Below are 21937 nucleotides of genomic sequence, written 5' to 3'. Positions count from 1 at the left end.
TATATATATATACGTACACTCGTACCTCGCTTTAACGGATTTCGGATGCAACGGACAAAATCTGTAGCTTCCGGAGTGACCAGACGCGGTCTGATGTTTCCGAAGTTGACCACTAGATGACCTATGGTCGCTTTGTTTACAACTGTGCCGGAACACGTGGAGCTGTTTGGTCCATGTTTTTCGACCTTTTTGGCCCTGTTTTGTGTGCTGTTTGTGAAATAATTCAACAGTTTTTTTAACCATGGCACCTGTACATCCTGTAGAAAAGAGGAAAAGAGTCAATTTAACAGTATCACAGAAGCTTGAGTTGATTAAAAAGTTGGAAAGTGGAGTGTCGGTGAAGCAGGTGTGTGATGAATATCCACTTCACTCCGGGCCAAAATCTCGCGGGCACCATTAGCTGCCAGACGTACTATGTTGCGTCATAATACTCGCATCGTAAAAAATAGTCGCTGCTTATATCGATCGTTCTCTCTTTCACCCGTGAATTTTGATAACCATAGAAAATGGGATGAAGACAGTTTAAAGAGTGTCATTACGCAGGGGCAACTACAATGAATATAATCAAGATGCCGATATGGCAGCCTCACGTATCCACTTGCTCCTCATGCCGCCTACGTAGGCGGCACCGTATGGAAGAGGATATGGAGTAAAGAAACAAAGTGTGTCTGATATTCGTAAACAAAAGGAACAACTTACCCAATATTCACTGAAGTATTCGGTTGATGAAAATTTTGGACTTGGTACTCTTGGGGTGAAAATTTTGGGCCAGATCCCAGGTATTTACACTAACAGATTGGATAGTGTGCTTAAGTAAAAGTACCATACTGTATTCATTCCTCATTTTTTCGTAAGGTAATCATTGAAATACAGTAGTATCGGAAACTTTGGACAATCGGGTATATCGGAACGGTGTTCCCCCCTTTTAGTCCGTTAAATCGAGGCATGAGTGTACTATAATATATATACAATAATATATAATTCAGTATGTGTATAAAGTATAATTGTAGCAGAAATATATTCAAGTAGAAATAAGACGGTATAATAGGAAAACAAAATAATGAAACGGTAAGTTGATGGGAAAATTCAAAATCAGTACGCGAGAGTAATCACCACGAAAAATACTTCTATAACAACGAACTATGTTTTCTGCAACAACACAACAATAATGCTCACTATCCAAAACCCAACTGCCCAGTCCTATTAATCGCTAGAATTATGTACATTGAACCAAACACGAAGCTATGACTAACATTCCGTGAAATTCACAGACAGCTCATATTGTTACACGACACAAACACACACACACACACATGTTGCAACAAATTACTGCACTTTGCTGTTCGTTAATTCACGATTGTGCTGCCTATAATTCACTTACAATAATATATATACTGTATGTGTGTGTGTGTACACTAGGGAATGTTTAGGTACGTATCATTTTTATAATCCGCTCTGGCAACACTGTTACACCAACGCTCACTCGCTCAATTTAACGGAAAATTCAAATTAGCGCACTGGACCTTGGCTGAATTAGTTTAAATCGGGCTTCTACTATATATATGTATGTATGTATATACATGAGTTAAAAACGACAGCATTGTTGTAGTTATTCTGTGTTTTTTTTTCGTAATCTCGATTATCCTGATTAGAGAGAGATTTGGCATTAACCCCTTCCATACGGTGCCGCACACGTAGGCGTCATGAGGAGCAAGTGGATTCGCGACGCTGCCATATCGGCGTCTTGATTATATTTATTGTAGTCGCCCCTGTGTTTTTATATTCTCCCAAATTCACCCTGAATCCCATTCTCTGTGGTTTTCAAAATTCGCGGGTGAAAGAGAACGATCGATATAAGCGGTGACTATATTTTATGATGCGAATATTATTACGACACGTCATACGGCTGGCATTGGCTGCTGCCCGCGAGATTTAAGTCCCGCACTGAAGTGGTTAACCTCTTCACTCCGGGGCACGTCGCACGTCTGGCAGCATTAGCTGCCCGACATGCAATGTTGCGTCCTAATAATCGCATTATAAAAAATAAAGTCAGTGCTCAATCGTTTGTTCTCTTTCACACGGGAATTTTGATAACCATAGAAAATATGTTGAAGCCAGTTTAGAGAGAATGGAGGTTACGTAGGTACGACTACAATAAATATAATCAAGACGCCGACATCGGCATCATCACGTACCTACTTGCTCCTCATGACGCCTACGTAGGTGTCACCGTATGGAAGTGGTTAAGGGGACCATCATGCTCGAGAACGAACTTCGTTAATTACGATCGGTATTTCGCGAATTTTTAATGTTATATACACATATACTGAGATGTTCACCACCAATTTTCTTATCATTTGGTTGAAAAACAATGAAGTAATTTTATATATATATATATATCAGAAACGCTCTATCTCCTCATTTATCCATTGACTGAACATGCTGAAAAAATATACAAATCCTCTATAGCAATACCTAAATAATTATTGTACAGTTTTTGGAATTTCCTCTTAGTGTGTTTTCTATTTTTACATAGAATACAATATATGGACTTCTCTAACAAAAAATGAAAAATGCTACAATGAAAAAATTGCAAATTTATTCAGCTTTCTAATTATCTAAAACCCCATTAAAATCGGCCAAGTAGTTTTGAGATATTGAGCTTTGAAGTTTAAAATTCATCTTAGGTACGGGCACAAAATTTTCAATTTTTTTAACCCTTAAATTATTGTTGCATACGAAAGACAACTTTATCAGAAACAAAATTATTTTTAGATTTTTTAAATAGCTTGAAAAATAAGGGAGATACAATTTTTTAAATTATTTTTTTAGCCCTCATTTTTTGCTAGACTTTACCATAACAAAATGTTAGAATTAACCCCTTGAGTACCAGATGTGTGTTGTGACACCGTGTCACAGCTGAGTGCACCCGCCAGGAACCGAGCGTGCTCCCCGTGACACGCACGTGTCACAGTTATAAGTTGTGTGTATTGAGGGCTCTCAAGGCCTTGGTTTCTGAGTTATTTCTACCCATGTGGTGGCAAGTGTCTGTGTTTACGAACATAAGGCTCCAGCCATTCGTGGGATGGTTTGAAACGTTTGTTTACGTAAGGTTGATAGGTCAGTAACAAAGGGGTTAAGGGTGGTAATTTGTAAAGATTTTGGTAAAGAAATACACATTAACTCTAAACCACTGGTCCAATTTTATTAAAATTCAGAATACTTGGGTTTTAACCACTTCGGTACGGAACTTAAATCTCGCGGGCAGCAGCCAATGCCAGCCGTACGACGTGTCGGTCGTAATAATACTCGCATCATAAAATATAGTCACCGCTTATATCGATCGTTCTCTCTTTCACCCGCGAATTTTGAAAACCACAGAGAATGGGATTCAGGGCACATTTGGAAGAATGTAAAAACACAGGGGCGACTACAATAAATATAATCAAGACGCCGATATGGCAGCGTCGCGAATCCACTTGCTCCTCATGACGCCTACGTGTGCGGCACCGTATGGAAGGGGTTAACCACTTCCGTAGGCGTCATGAGGAGCAAGTGGGTACGCGATGATGCCGACATCGGCGTCTTGATTATATTTATTATAGTCGTACCTACGTAACCTCCATTCTCTCTAAACTGGCTTCATCATATTTTCTATGGTTATCAAAATTCACGGGTGAAAGAGAACGAACGATTGAGCACTGACTTTATTTTTTATAATGCGATTATTATGATGCAACATTGCACGTCAAGTGATGTGCCCCGGAGTGAAGAGGTTATGGATCAACAAATCACATGAGCATGTCAAAAACAATGTGAGACATCTCCATCATACCATATTTGCCTTTTCATGGCATCCATGAAGTTGTCAGTTCAGATTATCATCGATAAAATCCAAACCACTGGCCCAATTGACATGCAACTTGGCATGTGAAGGTTTTATGGGCCAATAAATCACCTGAGCATGTCAACAGCATTGCAGGACCTTCTTCTTATACCATTCTTACTAACACCTATCATATTGCCATGGGAACTGTTGTCAGTTAAGAAACAATCAATAAAATCCAAACCGTTGGCCCAATTGACATGCAACTTGGCATGTGAAGGTTTTATGGGTCAACAAATCACCTTGCAGGGCCTTCTTATACCATTCTTACTAACACCTATCATGTTGCCATGGCAACTGATGTCAATTTAGAAATAATCTATAAAATCCAAACCGTTGACCCAATTGACATGCAACTTGGCATGTGAAGGTTTTATGGGTTAACAAATCACCTGAGCATGTCATTAACATTGCAGGACCTTCTTATACCATTCTTACTAACACCTATCATGTTGCCATGGCAACTGTTGTCAATTTAGAAGATCTCTAGAAGAACATAGCAGAACACCCACACACACCAAGAAACATTAAAACTACACCCAAAGACCTTTATTACGCACAGATACTCTCTTCTCTTCCTCCACAACCACCAAATACCAGCCTCCGGAAACATATTCATAATCATATCACTCACCGCTCCATTAACACACTGAAAGACAACACACTGCTGCATGCCAGACCCCCTGATATCCACCCTTCTGAATCCTCTCTCCCACGAAAGGACAGAGTCCACTTGGCCAGACTGCGATGCGGTCACCACCCAGCACTTCTAAGCTACCAGAAGAGGCTGGACGACCGTGTTGTGAACAGCTGCCCAGGATGTAACACTTCACCCCATACCATACAACACATAATGGAAGACTGCATTATACACAATCATGCACGCAAACAACACAACATACACTCTATAAAGGATTTGTGGGAAAACCCAGTTTTGGCTGTGGCATTCCTTGGGGAGACGGGACTGCTCGGACAGATAGTCTAGGGAACGACAACAACAATAACAACATAACAACTGTTGTCAATTTAGAAATAATCAATAAACTCCAAACCACTGGCCCAATTGACATGCAACTTGGTATGTGAAGGTGTTATGGGTTAACAAATCATCTGAGCATGTCATTAACATTGCAGGACCTTCTTCTTGTACCATTCTTACTAACACCTTTCATGTTGCCATGGCAACTGTTGTCAATTTAGAACTAATCAATAAAATCCAAACCGCTGGCCTAATTGACATGCAACTTGGCATGTTAAGGTTTTATTATAAAGCCCGATTCTTCAAAAGCAAACAAATATTAACCGATTCAAACGCAAATTTGGTTATCAACCTCAGCAAATTAGTTTTCTGAGTAAAAATATTAAGGTAAGACATCAATAACATAATATTTTAATATAAGAATATTGTTTTTTAACCTATTTTCTCCCGTATATGAGCTACTCAAGATCGTTAGGTATTATACACTTGGTGATTTGTTGACCCAAAAACCTTCACATGCCTAGTTGCATGTCAATTGGGCCATTGGTTTGGATTTTATTGATTATTTCTAAATTGACAACAGTTGCCATGGCAACATGATAGGTGTTAGTAAGAATGGTATAAGAAGAAGGTCCTGCAATGTTAACCACTTCAGTATGGGCCAAAATCTCGCGGGCAGCATTAGATGCCAGACGTACGATGTTTCGTCATGATACTCGCTCATATCAATCGTTCTCTCTTTCACTCGTGAATTTTGATAACCATAGAAAATGTGATGAAGACAGTTTAGAGAGTATGTCATTATGCAGGGGCAACTACAATAAATATAATCAAGACGTCTATATGGCAGTCTCACGTATCCACTTGCTCCTCATGCCGCCTACGTAGGCGGCACCGTATGGAAGGTGTTAAAATGACATGCTCAGGTGATTTATTTACCCATGAAATTTATGGGTCAATAAATCACCTGAGCATTAACATTGCAGGACCTTGTTCTTATACCATTCTTACTAACACCTATCATGTTGTCATGGCAACTGTTGTCAATTTAGAAATAATCAATAAAACCCAAACCACTGGCCCAATTGACATGCAACTTGGCTGATTGATTTATGGAATTTTTGGCTTGAAGCCAAACAGCGGAGCCGGTAGGCCTTCAGCGCACATGCAACTTGGCATGTGAAGATTTTTGAGTTAACAAATCACCAACTGTATATTACCCAACGATCTTGAACTGCTCATATACAGGAGAAAATAGTTTAAAAAACAATATTCTTACATTAAAATATTATGTTATTGATGTCTTACCTTAATATTTTCACTAATTTGCCAAGGTTGATAACCAAATTTGCGTTTGAATCGGTGAATATTTATTTGTTTTTGAAGAGTCGGGCATACACTTGCACAACAACAAGATAATTTAGATATCCAGGACATACGCTGAACGCTCAAAGCATTCAAACTAAGCCAAACAAAATCCAACAGGTTGCAAAATATGGCGTTGTAAACAGTACATACATATATGTATGTATGTAAACAGTACCAGCGCGATTGTAATGCCGCGCTTGTTTTTGTGCGTACCTATACATTTCCCTGCATTTTTTATATTTTTAATTTAGATATATATATATATGTGTATATATATTTTCTGCACCAGTCTTCATGCATTCTGTCATTCACATGTTATAAAGTGTAGCTGGTACCTGGCCCCCCCCCTTTTACGAGGTATTAGCCACTCGGAAGGCGAGGGTTTGAGGAGGCACCACCTCCCTCATTGTCGCCAGGTTCGCTTACTAGAAAGCTCCCGGCTGGTAATCGGAGCTGAATGATAGTTTTCTCTTCCTCTTTCTGGTCTTTGGTGTCCCTTTCCGTTCTGTGTCTTTGTCTTGTTCCTCAAGTGCTTTTGTAATGATGGGATTGACTCCAACCAAGTGAGAAAGATTATTATGTGTCCTTCCAAAGTTATGATCAATGACAGTCACTCTAGTGATGAAAAGCACTCGGAAGAGACTGGCAAACTTTGCTTTTGAGCATCTTATCCAAACTTTTGAATGAAAACTCTCATTTGGATTTTGGGTTGCCCCCTTGAGACATCTCCGAAGAATATCCAGGGCAGTCAGATCTCTATAGACAGACTTGATGAGCTCTTAACTTTTCATAGGAGAACTTGGCTAGGTAGAGCGACTTTGTTTTGTGGCTGACAGGTGTGTTGCCTTCTGCATGTGCTCAGTTGAAGAAGCACCAGCTGTCTGCTCCACATGGGCAAAAGTGATGCACTCGACGTCAGGTGGAAGTATGTCGCCAACACAGCCTTTCTCATTGTATCATAATCAGTGTCACATTGTCACGGATCGCCTTCCCGTAATATGATCTGAGAAGATCAATGACTTGATCAGTCAACATGTGGGCACCTCCTAACAAGCTCCTCTTCATCTTCTTGCCAGTCTTTGTGGTGATTACTTCACCCGCATCCTTCTTGACATTGCGCAGTCTGGTCCCCATCCTTTTACTGACATGATTTATACACTCCTTGATGACAGGGTCTTCGTATGGCCCTTTGCCATCGTTCAGCTGGCATACTGCTTTGTATGCGCTTGAAGGTTGTATATTTAATTTTGTAGTCTAGGGATCGGGACCACTTTCATACGTCTGCTTCTCCTTCCATTGCTCCTGATTTGCCATAAAAAAAAATTATGACAGACGTGTCTTTTGGCTCCCCTCCTGCTCCCATCCTTGCACCTGGAGCAGTAATTACATAGGACCTCCAAGTGAATCACAGTTCTGGTATACACATCTATCACAAACCTGATGCCGATGTGAGACTTATGACCACAGGTCATCCACGACTCGTCAAAGGAAACATCGTAGTTGATGTTACCATTGGCGTCTGGCTGCGACAGGTTTTGGTTGAGATAATACTGCCATAGTTTCTCTCTTCATTTTTCCATCACTATTCTATACCAATTACCCATCTCTATATAGGTAAGAACAGTGTTTGTTGTATACACCTGCTGATAAGTTCCCTCCTGAGATGTATGGAGCCTGGTTTTGTATTCCAGCTTGTCCTACACCTGTGATTAGACTTGTATAAACCTGGAGAATGTTCGTTTCTGTCAGTTTTCCAAGGAAAGTTGCAGAGGCATCACACAGGATTTTATCACAACTGTCACACTGTAATTGCGCATGGGTGTCGAAGTGCTTCCTTTCCAATGAAGTTTTTACAGTGCCCTTACAAGACCTCGTCCAACAATTCACATACATACATACATACATATACCAAGGCTTTTTCCCCCTTACAAGGGAGGTAGCCAAAAAGGGAAAGGCATAAAAACACTCCCACCCATTTCATCCCTACATACACTCCACACCCCTCCCACCCTCCCTCTCATCTGAGCACCTCCTGGATGACGGGTCATCCCTGCACCCTGCCCACCGCCCTGGGTCAGAAGCAGTGTCGCAAGACACAGCACATCCACAGCAAGGCCGCTTCATTTAATCGGCGACCCCCCCTCTCCGTCCCCCCTTGCATATAAGGAGAGGACGGGGAGAAAATCCCTTCGGGGTGTGTCCCTCCTCTGACCCTGCCACAAGCGCAGTGTCGTCCGCAAACAACAGCTGGCTCACCTCCCACTTTTCTCCATTTTCTTTAACCATCTCCAATCCCTGACCCACTACCCTAGCATTCACCTCTCGCACCACACAGCACATCCACAGCAAGGCCGCTTCATTTAATCGGCGACCCCCCCTCTCCGTCCCCCCTTGCATATAAGGAGAGGACGGGGAGAAAATCCCTTCGGGCTGTGTCAAAATTTACTCACACATACTACCCCACCCCCCACCCTCCTACCCATTCCTCCTCATGCAATCACAACATCATCCATATACAACCATTCTCCACTCGCCTCTGTCTTCCGTCCTCTCCCTTCCTTCCTCAACAGACATTCCCCTCTTCCCCAAAGCCCCCTTCACCCCATCCATCCACCTCATCCTAGGACGTCCCCTCATGTTCACTCCCTCCACATCTGCCTTCCATACCTCTTTTACTAGTCTTTCTTCACTCATTCTTTCCATGTGTCCAAACCATCCTAATATTCTTTCATCAACCCTATCTCCCAGCTCCTTTTTCACCCCTGTTCTCCTCCTCACCTCCTCATTTCTCACTCTATCCAGCCTAGTAACCCCCACCATACTTCTCAGACACCTCATCTCAAACACATTGAAACTCCTTCTCTCTTCTTCTCTTATGTTCCACGTTTCTGCCCCATACAGTGCTGTTGGCACAATCACTCCTTCATACAGTCTCCTCTTCGCATCCATTCCCAAATGTCTATTCCTCATTACACTCTTTAATCCACCAAGGCATTTACTCGCTTCTCTCAATCTACATTCTACCTCCACCTTCACTCCACCTTTTCCTGCTACACTTGCACCCAAGTATCTAAAACTATCCACTTCCTCCAGTCGCTCTCCCTTAATGTTCACTTCCAGTCTACTGCCACCTTCACCCCTTATACATCTCATCACCTTACTTTTACCTACATTTATCTTTAGCTTTCTTCTATCACATACTCTCCCAAACTCTGCCACCAACTTCCTCAATCCCTCCTCTGACCCTGCCACAAGCGCAGTGTCGTCCGCAAACAACAGCTGGCTCACCTCCCACTTTTCTCCATTTTCTTTAACCATCTCCAATCCCTGACCCACTACCCTAGCATTCACCTCTCGCACCACCCCATCCATGTATAAGTTGAACAGCCAGGGCGACATAACGCATCCTTGACGAAGTCCCACCTTTACCTCAAACCACTCACTCTCTCCATTTCTAATCCTGACACAAGCTCTACTACTCTCATAAAAACTCTTGACAGCTCCTAGAAGCTTTCCTCCTATCCCATAAATCTGCATAACCTCCCACAGTGCCTTTCTGTCTACCCTATCATAAGCCTTTTCCAGATCCATAAAAGCCCAAAAAACATCCTTCCCCTTTCCTATAGCTTTCTCACATATCTGTCTTACCACAAAGATCTGATCTACACAACCTCTACCTGTCCTAAATCCACACTGTTCCTCACCAATTACTCCTTCTGTTCCTCTCCTAATCCTCTCAATTAAGATCCTCCCATAAGCCTTCCCTACTACACTTAACAGGCTAATCCCTCTGAAACTACTACATTCACACTTGTCCCCTTTTCCCTTGTAAAGAGGAACTATACAGGCACTTCTCCAGTCCTCCGGTACTCTACCCTCTCTCCAGCAAACATTAAATAACCTCCCCAACCAGTCCACCATCACTGAACCTCCCTTTTTCAGACATTCTGCATGGCATCCATCCAGACCAGGTGCCTTACCTGCTTTCATCATCTTTACAACTGCCTTCACCTCATCCTTCCTTATTTCTCCTCCATTCTCCTCACTCATCACTCTCATTTTCTTCGCATTTCCCACTGCAGCTATCTTTCCTTCCCTATCCTCCTTCACATTTAGCAACTCCCTAAAATATTCTGCCCATCTTCCCCTTACTGCCATCTCTTCCACTATCATCTCTCCATCTGTACCTTTTACCTTTTCTTCTCTACTTGATTCGCCTCCTCTTCCTCTCTTTATTTCTTTCCAAAACATCTTTTTATTACACTATTGAATAATTCTTGTAGCTGTGATTCTGAAAGTATAACTTTCATATACTTTTTCAGAAGAACAAGCAAAACACTTGTCATTAGTTGTTTCCTCTTCATGTGAGATGAGAGCATTTCAGTTGAGGCACGTGATGGTACATCACGCATGCTTGATGTTGATGGTTGCAGTGACGTCATTTGACAAACGGGATGTGGAGGGGCAGAGGAGGGCGATAACATGGTCAGCCTAGGCGAGCCTGGCTGCACGGCAGCACTGCTATGATCATTTCCAGTAATAACAGAGGCAGAAGTACTCTTTCTCAAAAAAAAAAAAGGATTACAAAGGCGGAGCATGCCGACAGGAGACCTTTTGGTCCATATATAGGTCGGATGCAAAAAAAAAAATCGATAATAATAAAAACTATAATACTGTAAATAACAAATGAAATACATAAATGCATAGGTATAGTTAAATAATAAACAAACAGGTAAATAGTAAATAATGATAAATGAAAATCAGACGGACAAATGATAAAACAAAAACAAATAAATTATAATCGTTACAGCATCTTGCTTAGGTGTTTATCTAAATGATTCTTAAAGCTTCGAACTGAACTACATTGCACTACATGTGCAGGAAGTTTATTCCATTCATTAACTACACGGTTGGCAAAGTTGTTTCTTCCTACTTCTAAATTGAATCTATTTCCGGACAGTTTGAAACCATTGTTTCTTGTCTGATTCTCATTCAATGTGAAAATTTTGTCACTTTTGATGTTGTCAATTCCCTTTAAAATCTTAGACCTGTATCAAGTCACCTCTGAGTCTCCGCTTTTTTAGGGAAAGCAGATTCATATGTTTTAGTCGATTTTCGTATGATTTATTTTTTTTTTTTTATTTGGAATCAGTTTTGTGGGTTGCCGTTGTACTTTTTCCAGTCTGTCATTGTCTTTGATTCAGTTTCTTAGCTCTTTCATGAAACGCACGTTTCTTCTTCGAATTTTAGGCATTCTTGAAATGATTATCGCTTCAAATAAAAGTTCTCCAAGGAGCGACAGTTCGATTTCTCTGCCTACTCGGTTTACTCGCGTTTCTGACGTATTAGCGTGCGAAGTGCTTTCCCCACGTGTAGGACAAGTTTCCAGCCAGTCTTTATTAGTGAGTATCAAAATGCATCGCATTTGTGCCATTTTTATTGCAATGAAATAACTTAGTCGAATATATGCGCAGTGAAGGTGGAGTGGGAAGTGGGGGGTGTCAGAAAAAGTCACAACTCCTTTATTTTATAGTATTTTGCAGAAATATTTTAGAACAGGATTGACAAAGGCCACTAGATGGCAGGGAAATTGCTTTCGATTTTATATGTATATATGCGCGAACATAATACAGCAAAGGGTCAAGGATGGTGTAGGAAGTGCAGGGGGGGGTCAGAAATTGTTATAATGACTTTATTTTTTAGTATTTTGCCACAATATTACAGAATGGAGTTACTAGAGGCCAATGGATCAAGGGGAAATTGCTTTTTTAATATATATACACAAACATGATACACCAGTGGTCAAGGGTGGAGTAGGAAGCAGGGGGGGGGTCAGAAAACTAGTCATAACTCCTTTATTTTTTTGGTATTTCACTGAAATATTTCAGGACTGGCTTCCTAAAGGCCACTAGATGACTGTTTTTTCCTCTCTCTTTCCTCGAATATTTCAATTTTTTTCTCTTAAATATTAATCGGAAATTCACCACGACGGTCCCCTTAACTGGGTCAATTGAAACTAGATCACTGTATGTTCATCCTGTTAGAAGTGTGTGTGCACTTGCCCCCAAAGTTTATTCCAATTTGATGCAAAAAGTTATTTAGAGTAACTCAAATTGAGTTATTGAAATTGGTGCTTGTAGCAGGATCAGAGGAGAGATTGAGGAAGTTAGTGACATGATGAATCACAATGGCAAAAGCCGACAAGACTGTGAGAATAAACACCTTGTGAGATCGAAACCTTTATTAGTACTACGTTTCGCTTGTTACAGCTTTTTCAAGTACAGACATGACACACACTCTGAGCACATATAAGCCAACAGGGAAGGAACTGGGAGAGGTTATCAGGGAGGGGTGGGTGGTAGGTGGAGGGGGAGGAGGGGGACGGGTGGGACTTGGTGGAGGAGGAGGAGGACATTTCGGACAGTTTGTTGAAGTGGACTAAGGGGGACATTTCATACATTTATTTAATGCGGGTAACAGATGGATTATAGGAGGGGCGATGTTAAACATGCCTCTGTTCTGCTCAATGGTTTTGAAGCTTTGAATGGCGGCCGCTTCGAGGCATTTTCTCCTCATCCTATCTGGTTCACTAAACAGAAGTTCTGCGTTATCCCAATCCATCAGGTGGTCGTTGGTGTTCCGGTGGATAACACAGGCGTTGGTGGTGATGTTGTTCCGGGAATCGTAGCGATGCTCCCGGAACTTCTGTTTAGTGAACCAGATAGGATGAGGAGAAAATGCCTCGAAGCGGCCGCCATTCAAAGCTTCAAAACCATTGAGCAGAACAGAGGCATGTTTAATATCGCCCCTCCTATAATCCATCTGTTACCCGCATTAAATAAATGTATGAAATGTCCTCCTTTGTCTCCACCAAGTCCCACCCGTCCCCCTCCTCCCCCTCCACCTACCACCCACCCCCCACCCCTCCCTGATAACCTCTCCCAGTTCCTTCCCTGTTGGCTTATATGTGCTCAGAGTGTGTGTCATGTCTGTACTTGAAAAAGCTGTAACAAGCGAAACGTAGTACTAATAAAGGTTTCGATCTCACAAGGTGTTTATTCTCAAGTTAGTGACAGTTTGGGAGAGTGTGTGAAAGAAAAGTTGAAGATTAATGTGGGTAAAAGTAAGGTGATGAGATGTGCAGGGGGTGAGGGTGGCAGCGGACTGGAGGTGAGCGTTAGTGTAGAGCGACTGTAGGAAGTGGATGGTTTTAGATACTTGGGTGTGAGGGTGGCAAGAGGGGGAGGAGTGGATGTGGAATGTAGATTGAGAGAAGCAATTGAATGCCTTGGTGCATTGATAAGTGTAATGAGGAATAGATGCTGAGAGGAGGTTGTGTGAGGGAGGGATTGTGCCAATAGCACTGTGTGGGGCAGAAACATGGAACATGGGAGAGGAGTTTGAATGTGTTTGAGAAGAGGTGTCTGAGAAGTGTGATTGGGGTTCCTAGGCTGGATGGAGTGAGAGATGAGGAGAATGGGGTTGGTAAGGGAGTTGTTGTTGTCGTTCCACAGACTGTCTGTCCGAGCAGTCCCGTCTCCCCAAGGAATGCCACAGCCGAAACTGGGTTTTCCCACAAATCCTTTATAGAGTGTATGTTGTGTTGTTTGCGTGCATGATTGTGTATAATGCAGTCTTCCATTATATGTTGTATGGTATGGGGTGAAGTGTTACATCCTGGGCAGCTGATCACAATGCGGTCATCCAGCCTCTTCTGGTAGCTTAGAAGTGCTGGGTGGTGGCCGCACCGCAGTCTGGCCAGGTGGACGCTGTCCTTTCATGGAAGAGAGGATTCAGAAGGGAGGATATCAGGGGGTCTGGCATGTAGCAGTATGTTGTCTTTCAGTGTGTTAATGGAGCGGTGAGTGATATGATTATGAATATGTTTCTGGAGGCTGGTATTTGGTGGTTGGGGAGGAAGATAGTTGGGAGATAGGGTGCATGAAAGAGTATTAGGATGGTTTGGACACATGGAAAGAGTGAGTGAAGAAAGATTAGTAAAAGAAGTGTGGAAGGAGTGAATATGAGGGGGCATCCTAGGATGAGATGGATGGATGGGGTGAAAGGGACATTACAAAAGAGAGGAATGTCTTTTGAGGAAGGACGGGAGAGGACAGATGACAGGGGTGAATGGAAAATGGTTGTCTATGAATGATGATGTGATGCATGAGGTGGAATGTATGGTGAGTGAGGTAGTATGTGTGAGAAAATTTGACGCAGCCCAACGGAATTTCTCCCAGTCTTCTCCTTTTCTGCATGAGGGGACGGAGAGGGGGGATCGCAGATATAATGAAGCGGCCTTGTTGTGGATGTGCTGTGTCTTCCGACACTGCTTCTGGCAGTGGACAAGATGCAGGGATGACCCATCATCCAGGAGGTGCCAAGATAAGAGGAAGGGTGGAGGGGATTGGAGTGTATTAGGGATGGAGTGGGTGGGGATGGTTTTTTAGCTACCTCCCTATTTATAAGGGGGGAAAAGCCTTTGGTATATGCATGAAATTGGTTATCAATAGTGTGGGTATGTGGCACTTAATGTTGAATTTGTGGCTGGAATGATGGATCCTATCAGGAGCTGCTTTAAATTAGAATGGTGGCTGCATAAGAGCTTGTCCAGAGGAAGTGTAAGGAAAGATGTCTGCATGTAAACGAAGATGAGCAAACTCTGGACTATGCTTTTCATTGGTAATGATAGTGTGTGGGGGCTGCTGTTCCTCTTACTATTCATCCTATGCTGTATAGCAATAATTTTCTAGCTATCATATTATTTAGCAGGCAGATGTATTAAGTGAACATATTCTTTTCAGGTATTGGAGTTGGCAGGCAATGCTGCACGTGACAATAAGAAAACCCGTATAATTCCTAGACATCTCCAGCTTGCCATTCGCAATGATGAAGAATTGAACAAACTACTTTCTGGTGTCACAATTGCTCAGGTGCGTATGTCTGTTTCATACTTGTACATCTGTTCTCTACAAGAAATGGAGAGAGTGAATGGTTTGAGGTAAAGGTGGGACTTCGTCAGGGATGTGTTATGTCGCCCTGGCTGTTCAATCTTTACATGGATGGGGTGGTGCGAGAGGTGAATGCAAGGGTAGTGGGCCAGGGATTGGAGATGATTAAAGAAAATGGAGAAAAGTGGAAGGTGAGCTAGTTGTTGTTTGCTGACGACACTGTGCTTGTAGCAGGATCAGAGGAGGGATTGAGGGAGTTAGTGACAGAGTTTGAGGTGTGTGAAAGAAGGAAGCTGAAGATAAATGTGGACAAAAGTAAGGTGATGAGATGTACAAGGGGGGAGAGAGACAGCAGGCTGGAAGTGAGCATTAACCACATCCATACGGTGACGCCTACGTAGGCGGCATGAGGAGCAAGTGGATACTCGATGATGCCGACGTCGCCATCTTGATTATATTTATTGTAGCCGTACCTATGTAATTTCCATTCTCTCTAAACTGGCTTCATCAATTTTCTGTGGTTATCAAAATACATGGATGAAAGAGAACAAACGATTGAGCACTGACTTTATTTTTTATAATGCGATTATTATGATGGAACATCGCACGTCAGGCAGCTAATGCTGCCAGACGTGCAATGTGCCCTGGAGTGAAGAGGTTAAGGGTGAAAGACTGGAGTAAGTGGATAGTTTTAGATACTTGGGTGTGAATGTGGCGGTGGAGGTAGAATTAGAATGTGGATTGAGAGAAGCAAGTAAATGCCTTGGTGGATTGAAAAGTGTAATGAGAAATAGACATCTGGGAATTGATGCTAAGAGGAGGTTACATGAAGGAGTGATTGTGCCAACAGCATTGTACGGGGCAGAAACATGGAACATGAGAGGAAGAGAGAAGGAGTTTGAATGTGTTTGAGATGAAATGTCTGAGAAGTGTGATGGGGGTTACTAGGCTGGATAGAGTGAGAAATGAGGAGGTGAGGAGGAGAACAGGGGTGGAAAGGGAACTGGGAGATAGGGTTGATGAAAGAGTATTGGGATGGTTTGGACACATGGAAAGAATGAGTGAAGAAAGATTAGTAAAAGAAGTGTGGAAGGAGTGAATATGAGGGGGCGTCCTAGGATGAGATTGATGGATGGGGTGAAAGGGGCATTACAAAAGAGAGAAAGGATGGGAGAGGACAGAAGATAGGGGTTGTGTATAGATGATGCTGTGATGCATGAAGGGGAGGGGGATATGTGCAAGAAAAAAAATTGACGCAGCCCGAAGGGATTTCTCCCCATCTTCTCCTTTCCTGCATGAGGGGACGGAGAGGGGGGGGTCACCGAATTTATGAAGCTGCCTTGCTGTGTCTTGCAACACTGCTTCTGACCCAGGGTAGTGGACAGGATGAGGGGATGACCCGTCATCCAGGAGGTGCCAAGATAAGAGGAGGGTGGAGGGGAGTGGAATGGGTGGGAGCGGTTTCTATGCCTTTTCCTTTTTGGCTACCCCCGTGTAGGAGGAAAAAGCCTTTGGTATATGTATGTTGTTCCTTGGTTGAGCTAATGTCCTTCACCCAGTCAATTGTTCTATCTTACCCTTAACCTTTTCTGTACCCAGACATTTGGTCCATCTTAACCTTTCCTAGTATTCAGTGACCTCTCTACCTCCCTTCCTCCCTCCCACCCAAACACCCTCTGCTCGTTCCCCCTGTTCATATTATTTAATCTCGGTACTACTTGGAAAAGCTGTAACAAGCAAAACATTGTACTAATAAAGGGTCTGTCCTCATGGTGTTTATTTTGATATGGTAGGGTTTAATAGCTTCACTATTTATCTAGACCTATGGTCTACCCCTTTTTCATGGGTCCAGGTAATCTTTATTTAATAGTGAGGTGATGAGGAAGGAAGGGTTGGGGAGGATTCTAAGTTTCACGTTTGACATCCTCTCAACCCACATATCACAGTTATGACTGAAAATCAACCAGAAAATAAACCTACTAAAATCCATCAGAAGCACAGGTTTCAGGCAACAGAAAAAATCTCATAACTGATCATTAAATGTACTAGAAGATAGATGGAGAAAAAGGGAAGGGAGAGAAGGTAGGGAGGTGCTTAGAGTAAATTGTTTAACCCCTTCCATACGGTGCCGCACACGTAGGCGTCATGGACTTAGATCTCGGTGGCAGCAGCCAATGCCAGCCGTACGACGTGTCGTAATAATACTCGCATCATAAAATATAGTCACCGCTTATATCGATCGTTCTCTCTTCACCCGTGAATTTTGATAACCATAGAAAATGCGATTACAAAAGAATTAGAAAGAATGTCATTATGGAGGGGCGACTACAATAAATATAATCAAGACGCCGATATGGCAGCCTCGCGAATACACTCGCTCCCCATGACGCCTACGTGTGCGGCACCATATGGAAGGGGTTAAAGGAGGAGTGGGATTGAATGATAAAATAGAACTAGGAGTGGAGGAATGGGAATGACACAAGGAGGAACAGTCCTTGTCCTAAAAAAAATATATATATGTATAATGGAGGGGAGCAAAAGAGTACTCTTAAATTTTCTCAGTGACTGCCAGGCAAGCACTTTTTTCGCACTTTTGGAATTGAATCACTCCACAGCACCTGTCTCCTTTAAGTGGGAGAAGAGGTAGGCTTACTCAGTGAATATACCGCAATACTTGGCTTTATTCTGTGATAAACATTGTCATTGGGATGTGATTTTTTCCCTCTCCCTGGGAGTGCTTTGATCTCTACCCTTTCAAAAAAAGGGGAATGTAGTTTTATAGTGTACGAAATGAATGTATTTTTATTTATTTTTTTCAGGGTGGTGTTTTGCCCAACATTCAGGCTGTTTTATTACCAAAGAAGTCGGAATCCTCAGCAAGCAAGAGCAAAAGCCAGTCCCAGGAGTATTGAATTTGAGGATCCTATTGTGTTGTGTGTTTCTCATTAATCCCCCTTGTAAAGGAACCCAAGTATGTTTTATGAGTCATACTTTGGGATTGTTGAATAAAGTTATTTTGGACATGATAATGTTTAATATAATAACCCACTTGTATTCCTTCATGATTCTTATAAATGATCTGGTAATTTGAATAAATGTGATATTTCTTTTCATTCTTCTCGTTCTTCTTCTCATTCTTAATCTTTTTGTCATTATTCTTATTCTCATTTTATTCTTTTGTTTGTTTGTATTCTTAAGGTTTCTTGCCAGTTTCGTGTATCATTTGAGTCATATACAAATACGCTTGATTCTGTTTATCATAAACTCCCTCCCATTGGGAGGCTAGGATGATGTCCCTTACAGAGGACCTTGTGTGGAATTTACTGAATGAAGCCCTTGGTTCAACTTGTCCATGGCAGGGTTCAAACTACCACCACCACAACGTCCCTTGCAAGTAATGATGCTCTAGTCGGCTCTGGCAGTATCCATATACACTCGCAATATATTGAAAACAAAACAATTTGGTTTTAGACATGGAAGATCATGTGCCACAAACTGGATTTTTTTATTCAAGGTTAATGGATATAATGCAAGAAAAGGATGGATGGGCAGATTGTGCTTTCCTGGATTAAAAAAAAATATATATAGTACCACAGAAAAAGCTATTACGAAAACTCAAAACAGGAGGTGTATAGGAGAATTATTGAAATGGGAAGATTTCTTGCACAGAAAAATTAGGGTGGTCCTTAAGAGATAGAAATTTGACCTGGGAAGAAATGATTAGTGGAGTCCCACAAGGTCAGTATTAGCTCCAGTTAGAACATGAGGGGGCGACCTAGGATGAGATGGATGGATAGGGTGAAAGGGGCTTTGAGGAAGAGGGGAATGTCTGTTGAGGAAGGACGGGAGAGAACAGAAGACAGGTGAATGGAGAAGGGTTGTATATGGATGATGTGGTGGATTGGATGGGGTTGAGGTAGTATGTGTGAGAAAAATTTGATGCCGCCTGAAGGGTTTTCTGCATAAGGTGGGGGGTGGTCACAGATTTAATGAAGCACCTTTGCTGTGTCTTGAGACACTGCCTCTGGCCCAGGACAGTGGGCAAGATGCAGGGATGACCCGTCATCCAGGAGGTGCCAAGATAAGAGGGAGGGGAGTGGAGTGTATTAGGGATGGAATGGCTTTTATGCCTTTTTCTTTTTGGCTACCTCCCTTATAAGGGGGAAAAAGCCTTTGGTATATGTATGTTTGCTATATATATAAATGACATGGAGGAAGGTGTAGAATGTTGTATGAACTTTGTAGACAATGCAAAACTACTGAAAGTACATGCATCTACCAAAGGCATTTTTCCGCCTTACAAGGGAGGTAGCCAAAAAATGAAGACATAGAAACCACTTCCACACATTTCATCCCTGTATTTTGTCTACTGCTCTTGGTCAGAAACAGTGCCGCAAGACAGCACGTCCACAGCAAGGCCGCTTAATTAAATCTGTTACCCCCCTCTCCATCCCCTCATGCAGAAAGGGAGAAATCCCTTCAGGCTGTGTAAATTTATTTCTCACATATACTTCAACCCCCATCCCCAACCCACGCCCCCAGGGCTCGGTTCTATCCCCCACACTTTAATCTATACATGGATGACTTACCCACACCAGACAACTCGGAAATACAAATCTCTTCCTATGCAGACGACATAACAATCATGTGCACACATCGTAACACAGACAAAGCTGCAGAAATAATCCAGCCATACCTTGATACACTCAACACATGGTTCGTCACAAACAGACTCAAAATAGCTCCAACCAAATGTACAGCAACACTTCTCACCAAATGGACAATAGAACACTACATACCTCATCTCTACATCAACAACACTAATACCACACACAAACACACCGAAAATTCTTGGTGTAACATACAATACATCCATGTCTTTCAAACAACACATCACAAACATAAAAAACATTTGCACACCTAGACTTAACGCACTTAAGTCAATCACTGGAACGACATTTGGACAAAACAAAGAAACTAATATAACAATATACAAACAATGCATACGCTCAGTGTTGAATTATGCGAGTCCTGCATGGGCCCCTAATCTCAGTGAGACACACCAAAAACCCTTCAAATCATACAAAACAAAGCCCTAAAAACAATTACAGGCTGCACAAATACAACACCAACAGACCATTTACACCATGAAACAAAAGTCCTCAAAGTCAAGGACCACCTCGACATGAGAGGCACACAAACACATCACACCCGCTACACTACATAGCAGAACACCCACACACACCAAGAAACATTAAAACAACACCCAAAGACCTTTATTACGCACAAATACTCTCTTCTCTTCCTCCACAACCACCAAATACCAGCCTCCGGAAACATATTCATAATCATATCACTCACCGCTCCATTAACACACTGAAAGACAACACACTGCTGCATGCCAGACCCCCTGATATCCACCCTTCTGAATCCTCTCTCCCACGAAAGGACAGAGTCCACTTGGCCAGACTGCGGTGCGGCCACCACCCAGCACTTCTAAGCTACCAGAAGAGGCTGGATGACCGCATTGCGAACAGCTGCCCAGGATGTAACACTTCACCCCATACCATACAACACATAATGGAAGACTGCATTATACACAATCATGTATGCAAACAATACAACATACACTCTATAAAGGATTTGTGGGAAAACCCAGTTTCGGCTGTGGCATTCCTTGGGGAGACGGGACTGCTCGGACAGACAGTCTAGGGAACGACAACAACAACAACCACCCACGCCCCCTCATGTATAACTGCATCATCCATACACAACCATTCTCCATTCACCCCTATCTTTTGTCCTCCCCCCATCCTTCCTCAAGAGACATTCCCCTCTTTCCCCAATACCCCCTTTTACCCCATCCATTCATCTCATCCTAGGTTGACCCCTCATGATCATTCCTTCCACCTCTCCTTCCATACCTCTTTTACTAGTCTTTCTTCACTCATTCTTTCCAAGTGTCTAAACCATCCCAGTACTCTTTCATTAACCCTATCTCCCAACTCCCTGTTCTCCTCTTCACCACCTCATTTCTCAGTCTATCCAGCCTAGTAACCCCCATCATACTTCTCAGGCACCTCATCTCAAACCCATTAAAATTCCTTTCTTCCCTTATTTTCCATGTTTCTGCCCCGTACAATGCTGTTGGCACAATCACTCCTACATACAATCGCCTCTTAGCATCCATTCCCAAATGCCAATTTCTCATTACACTTTTTAATCCCCCAAGGCATTTACTCACTTCTGTCAATCTACATTCTACAGCTATCCTCGCTCCTCCCTTTCCTGCCACATTCGCACCCAAGTATCTAAAACTGTCCACTTCCTAGTCTCCCTTAATACTCCCTTCCAGCCTGCTGCCACTCTCCCCCCTTATACATCTCATCACTTTACTTGTACATACATACATATACCAAGGCTTTTTCCCCCTTCCAAGGGAGGTAGCCACAAAAGGAAAGGCATAAAAACACTCCCACCCATTTCATCCCTAAATACACTCCACACCCCTCCCACCCTTCCTCTCATCTGAGCACCTCCTGGATGACGGGTCATCCCTGAACCCTGCCCACCGCCCTGGGTCAGAAGCAGTGTCGCAAGACACAGTACATCCACAGCAAGGCCGCTTCATTTAATCGGCGACCCCCCCTCTCCGTCCCCCTTTGCATATAAGGAGAGGACGGGGAGAAATCCCTTTGGGCTGCGTCAAAATTTACTCACACATACTACCCCACCCCCCCGCCTATTCCTCCT

At 42.6% G+C, this 21937-nt stretch overlaps 1 protein-coding gene across 1 annotated transcript in view; it reads left to right on the top strand.

The window, feature by feature from the left end:
• Positions 1-18213, top strand: part of LOC143033434 (histone H2A-like) — a 58180-nt gene extending 39967 nt beyond the window's left edge. Inside the window, exons 3-4 of the mRNA XM_076198872.1 lie at positions 15038-15166; positions 18004-18213. Coding sequence (XP_076054987.1) covers positions 15038-15166; positions 18004-18096 — 222 coding nt within the window. The 3' untranslated portion in view covers positions 18097-18213. The remainder of the gene's footprint in view (positions 1-15037; positions 15167-18003) is intronic.
• Positions 18214-21937: the final 3724 nt, after the last annotated feature.

This window comes from Oratosquilla oratoria, chromosome 15 (genome assembly GCF_046742065.1).
Source record: "Oratosquilla oratoria isolate Oo_2021 chromosome 15, ASM4674206v1, whole genome shotgun sequence".
Taxonomy (NCBI): domain Eukaryota; kingdom Metazoa; phylum Arthropoda; class Malacostraca; order Stomatopoda; family Squillidae; genus Oratosquilla; species Oratosquilla oratoria.
The sequence above is the reverse complement of the archived record's forward strand: the minus strand, read 5'-3'. Positions and strand labels throughout refer to the sequence as shown.